At 57.3% G+C, this 4,874-nt stretch overlaps 1 protein-coding gene across 2 annotated transcripts in view; it reads left to right on the top strand.

The window, feature by feature from the left end:
* Positions 1 to 1,346: 1,346 nt before the first annotated feature.
* CLIC6 (chloride intracellular channel 6) overlaps positions 1,347 to 4,874 on the top strand; it is a 40,657-nt gene continuing 37,129 nt past the window's right edge. The window contains exons 1-2 of one of the 2 annotated variants that reach the window (XM_012657417.1): positions 1,347 to 2,158; positions 2,189 to 2,845. In XM_012657417.1, the coding sequence (XP_012512871.1) occupies positions 1,730 to 2,158; positions 2,189 to 2,845 (1,086 nt within the window). In that variant the 5' untranslated portion in view covers positions 1,347 to 1,729. Of the gene's footprint in view, positions 2,846 to 4,874 lie in introns of both variants that reach the window. The other variant, XM_012657416.1, reaches the window with a different exon arrangement.

The raw sequence follows: 4,874 nt of genomic DNA, 5'->3' as shown, positions 1-4,874 counted from the left end.
CATCTTTCTTTATGAGATAAGGGTGATGGCTGCTTTCTTGCCTTGGTGAATGAAGCAGGATTCCTTTCCTAGATGTCCAGAGCTTCTGCAGAGTAGGGTATGTGTCCAACATGCTCATCTGGAGCTCACTTGTGTGGGTGCCATGCTTTGAGTAGATGTCACTTTGTGATGATGAAGCTTCTGACCTGTTTCTTCCCAGGGAGGACACAACCTTGGAGAAAGGTGGCATGAAGCCGAGTGTCCCTGGGCTCCTGTCCTGCCATCCATCTGTGATGGGCCATAGGAATATAGTAGAAGGTGACATTCCGGTGATGGCCAAATGTATGACTCCAAGTCACTTCGAAGACACCCCCAGCTCCTGCAATGAAAACAGAACACTCTGTGGGCAGGAGGGGCTCTTATGTCTCAGGGAAGTATCAAAGCTGTTAAAAGCCTGAGAAGTCAAGTCAATCTCAAGCTGGGATCCCTGTTCCACCACATTTATAGAAAGCGCCATCTTGGGTAAGCCAGTTCCTTTCTGTAACCCACAAGATCTAGCCTGGCTCTCATAGCTTGCTACATAATTTCCACCATTGACTTCCTTTTCTAAGGAGAAGGTATCTGGTCTGTGATCCTGGGGGATTCCTAACGCAGTGAATTCCATGGCTTCCCTCTTTCACATCTTGGATTTTCTTCTCCCTACCTCCAGCTCCCCAAGCCCTTAACTTTGAGGCTGAAGCACTAGTCATGGGTTTAGAATTCTAGGAGCATCCACAAGATACACCGACTCTTAGATTCTTCAGGGACCAGGGAGATAGATGAGGGATATAACCTTTCCCCAGCGCAGCACTCCCTAGGCGGGTCGGTCCCTCATACACAACAGAGCACATCTCTGGCCAGAGGAACTCAACTGGCTCCTTGTGTTTCTATATTTGGGGCCTCTGGAACCTCTCAGGAGGACACAACAGAAATTGGAAGGCAGCCAGAGTGGCCTCCCTACTTCTTTTCTCTAGGATTTGTACGCTTGCTCTCGGACACCAGGCACAAGGCGGGCATCTTCAGCTGGGTACTGGAGTGGCTTAAGGCTTCATTCCTGGAGTAAGGTGGGGATTGTGTTTGTGTGTCAGGGCGTGTGTTTGGGGGGTGATTTAAATGACTCTGGAACTTGAAGCTGTTCCAGAAAACATGCAAGCGGCTAGTAGAACCAGGATCTTTTCATTAAAACCCACAAGGGCCACAGGAAAAGCTGTCATTGGCCAGGCTCCTAGGCCACCCAAAGTTGGGGGAGGAGGGCAAGGCAAGCCCCGCCCAAGCCCCAGGGGGATGGAGTTGGCCCCAAGGACTTCTGGTCAACCCCAGGACAGAGAACAGCGGGCCTGGCTGGACACTTCAAAGGGTGCAGAAGCCAAGCAGCCTTCTTCAGCCTCGCACTGAACCTACGCCGCCGGGGCACTGAGCTTGGGGGTCCGGGGAAGCAGAGGAGCACTGGGGAGAATCCAGCAGTAGAGGAAGACTCCAGAGACCTTAAACTGGGGGAAGGGGCGCAGCGTCTTGGGGTCGAGCGGATTTGGCCCAGCGTCAGGAGCACGGCCTCAGCACTACAGCTAAACCTTCGCCTCCCGAGCCCGGGACGCGGCGTCCTCTCGGAGTGGGCTCAGCGGCCCCTGGCACCCCGCCCCTTGCCCGGCGCCACCGGCCCCCTCAGCAGCGTCAAGGAAGGGCTCAGGGTCAAGGACAGCGATCTGTGGCCATGGCCGCGGCCGCGGAGCCGGAGGGGGGCGCCCCGGGTGCCCAGGGGCCGCCCGAGGGCCCAGCGCTTCAGGCGGAGACACCTGGCGAGCCCGGGACCGCGGGCCCCGAGACCGAGGGGCGGGAGGCGAGCGAGGGAGCCGGCGGGGCGGCGGCGGCCGCGGTGAAGGAGGAAGGGGGCGGCGGACCCGGTGGACCGCGCGGATCGCTCGCTGGGGAGCCGGCGCCTGGGGCGGGCAGTGGCCGGGAGGCCGAGGCGCAGGGCGCAGGGGGAGTGCAGGGCGAGGCGGAGGCCGGGGAGGGCGCCCCGGAGGGCGCCGAGGTTCCCCAGGGCGGGGAGCAGGTGGAGGAGGCGAACCCCGGGGGCAGCGCGCAGGGCGAGGTCCCGGGGGAGGCTCAGGGGGAGCCCCGGGACCCTGAGGTCCCCGAGGCGCAGGAGGAGGCGGAGCGCGGGCCGGAGGCGCAGGAAGGCAGCGCTCCTGGGGCGTCGGGGAACAGCCCAGAAGCCGGGGGGCTGGCGGGGGACGGCACAGACACCGAGGGGCCGGCGGGGGACAGCGCCGACGCCGAGGGGCCAGCGGGGGACGGCATGGAAGCCGAGGGGCCGGTGGGAGGGGCGCCCCGGGTCGAGGGTGAGCCCCAGGACGGAGGGGACCTCAGCCCTCCGCCCCAGGCCGAGGCGATCGAGGTCGCAGCCTCCGAGAGCGGTGGCCACAGCCCCAGGCAGCTAGCGGTGGGCGATGCGGTGGACGCGGCTAAGGTGACGGGGCCCTTGGGGACAGAGGGGTCCGAGGAAGAGGCCCTTGGGAACACGAGCTCAGACTCTGGCGAGGACCGGGCCGCAGATCGGCCCGGGGAGGAGACGGAGGAGGCAGAAGAGAGGCCGGAGCCGGGCCCGGAGGGGCCCAGCGAGGAAGCGGCCGCCGGGGGCGAGGGGGAGCCGCCCCACTGCAGCCCCGATGAGGAGGCGGCCGCGGAGCCCCAGGCCGAGCTCAGCAACCACCTGGCGGAGGAGGGCAGCGCAGAGGGGGGCGACGAATCGTCGCGAGTGAACAGCCGCGGGGAGGACGGAGAGGCGTCCCCGGGGCAGGAGCATGACATCACCCTCTTCGTCAAGGTAAATCTCGCCTCCCCGACTCTTAGGACGTCCTTCCCGTTTTTGGTCTTGGTCTTAGATCCGAGAGGCACACGCAGGGAGGGCGCCCTCCGGGCAGTAATTGTCACCAAGCTCCCATTCACGGAACAGCAGAGATTTCACTAAGAGTTTCGGGAGCTTTTGGGGGAAGGCTTGACCGTGACGGTTTGGAAACAAAGAGCGGGTGGGGGCTGTGGGGGGTACGGATGTGGATCCAACGTCCCACCGTCCTTTGTCCTGAAAATCCTAACTGGCCCCCCTAGTCTGGAGGTTATTAAAGAATTGACTAAAAGGGGTGGGGGTGGGGTGGGAAAAAAGCTGCAGTCCTATTGGTGTTCAAAGGAATTTCTGCCAAAGGAAGCTTTAATACTTGCAAATGCAGACAGGTAGGTTCAACACGAGAAATATCTTCCGGAGTGGAATCTCAGAGGCCCAGAGCTGGCCAATGGTTTTCAACTCCAGAAAGGTATTTCATTTTGGTAGAATCAATAACGTATGTTCGGGAGGAAAGTGGAACCTTATTTACATATTATAATATTTGTTGAACATATTAACATTTATTTGGGAAGAATACAAGATGCTGGTCACTTGAACGCCATCTGCCTGTGTGTCGTATGTTTAACCTCACCACAGTCAGGAAGAGAGCAGCGATTCTGTGCAGGAGAACACAGCTGAGGAAGTTTGAGTTTAAATAGGAATTTTTTCATAAGGCATCAAAAATGCAGGGACAAAGTCCAGCAGTGGTTCACACCAGGATCTTTGTTAAAAAAGCCCTTGCGGAAGACCTTCGGCCAGGCCCAGAAAAGCCGGAGATGATAAGGTCAAGAATGTGCCTTACACGTTGGATCATAATCCTTCAGAAATGCTTTCAGGCTTATAGAAGCCGGTTACCGCCTAAACCTCTCTGGCTGAAATGTGAGCAAATTCTAATAAGCACAAGGAAATGCTCTCAAAGTGATTAACAGCAGAACTCTGAGAATTGTTTGGGTGGCGAGGGATCCTGGGAAGAGTGGGCCTGCCTTTCTTTGCTAGTGAGAAGGTGGCCTTCCCAGCATTTTCAAGACCCTGGGACAGCCTGAGGGCACCACCCCTAGGGAAGAGCTGGAGCATCTCTGCTATGTGGTCCCAAATCTGCTCCTCTCCATTGCCTGGGTGTGAGACATTTTCCTCCATTCTGGTCACATGGCTGTGAGATTCCAGCAAAGCGCCTCTTATTACAGCTTTGAAATACAGTAACAGCTCCTAAGGAGTCTCGGTGCTTCAGTTCTTGGCCCTCTCCCAGCTAGTCTCTGTAACAGCCAGTGAGCCGAGGACAAGATCTGATCATTTCGTTTCTTAGGGTAAAATTCTTCAGTTTATTGCAGAATTTCAGCTAAATCCACACTCCTAGGAGACCACAATGATGATGTGATGTTATTTCTGCCTCTTTTCTCTCTGGCCTTCTCTTGGCATTGCTGGGTGCCCCCGCCCTTTGTCACCCATGCTACTGTTGTGCCAGCTGCCCCATGCCACCATGCTGGGAGAGAGCACATTCCTTCCTGCCTTGAAATTTTGCACATGCCACACCCTCTGCCTGAATGGAGCTTCTCCCCGCTTCCCCCATTTCTGCCCCTCTGCCTGGTTATCTGCTGCATGTCCAAGCTCTGGTAGGGGCATCATCTCTTCTGGGCGGCTCTTCCACCCCCAGTGTGGGTTGGGTGTCGCTCTGGTGAGGCACTGCCCTTGCATGCTTTGTCTCTTCCCTGACTGTGTGAAATTCATCATTGCATGAATATGATGGAGGCTTGAACGGGTGGCTGCCTGCGGGGGCTAGAATAGTGTGGTGATCAAACTTCAGAACCAGTGGGTCCTGGATCAAATCCTGGCTCTGCTAATTCCTTGCTGTGTGACCTTGGCAAGTTACTTAACCTTTCTTTGTCTTTGTTGTCCCATTGATAAAATGAGGACAATAATAGGATCTACCCCTTCAGGTTATTGTGGGGATTCAAGAATTAGATGACATAGGCCGGGC

Source organism: Propithecus coquereli, unplaced genomic scaffold, assembly GCF_000956105.1.
Source record: "Propithecus coquereli isolate 6110/MARCELLA unplaced genomic scaffold, Pcoq_1.0 Scaffold54, whole genome shotgun sequence".
NCBI classification, from domain to species: Eukaryota; Metazoa; Chordata; class Mammalia; order Primates; family Indriidae; genus Propithecus; species Propithecus coquereli.
This window is presented reverse-complemented; position numbering and strand designations above follow the sequence as displayed.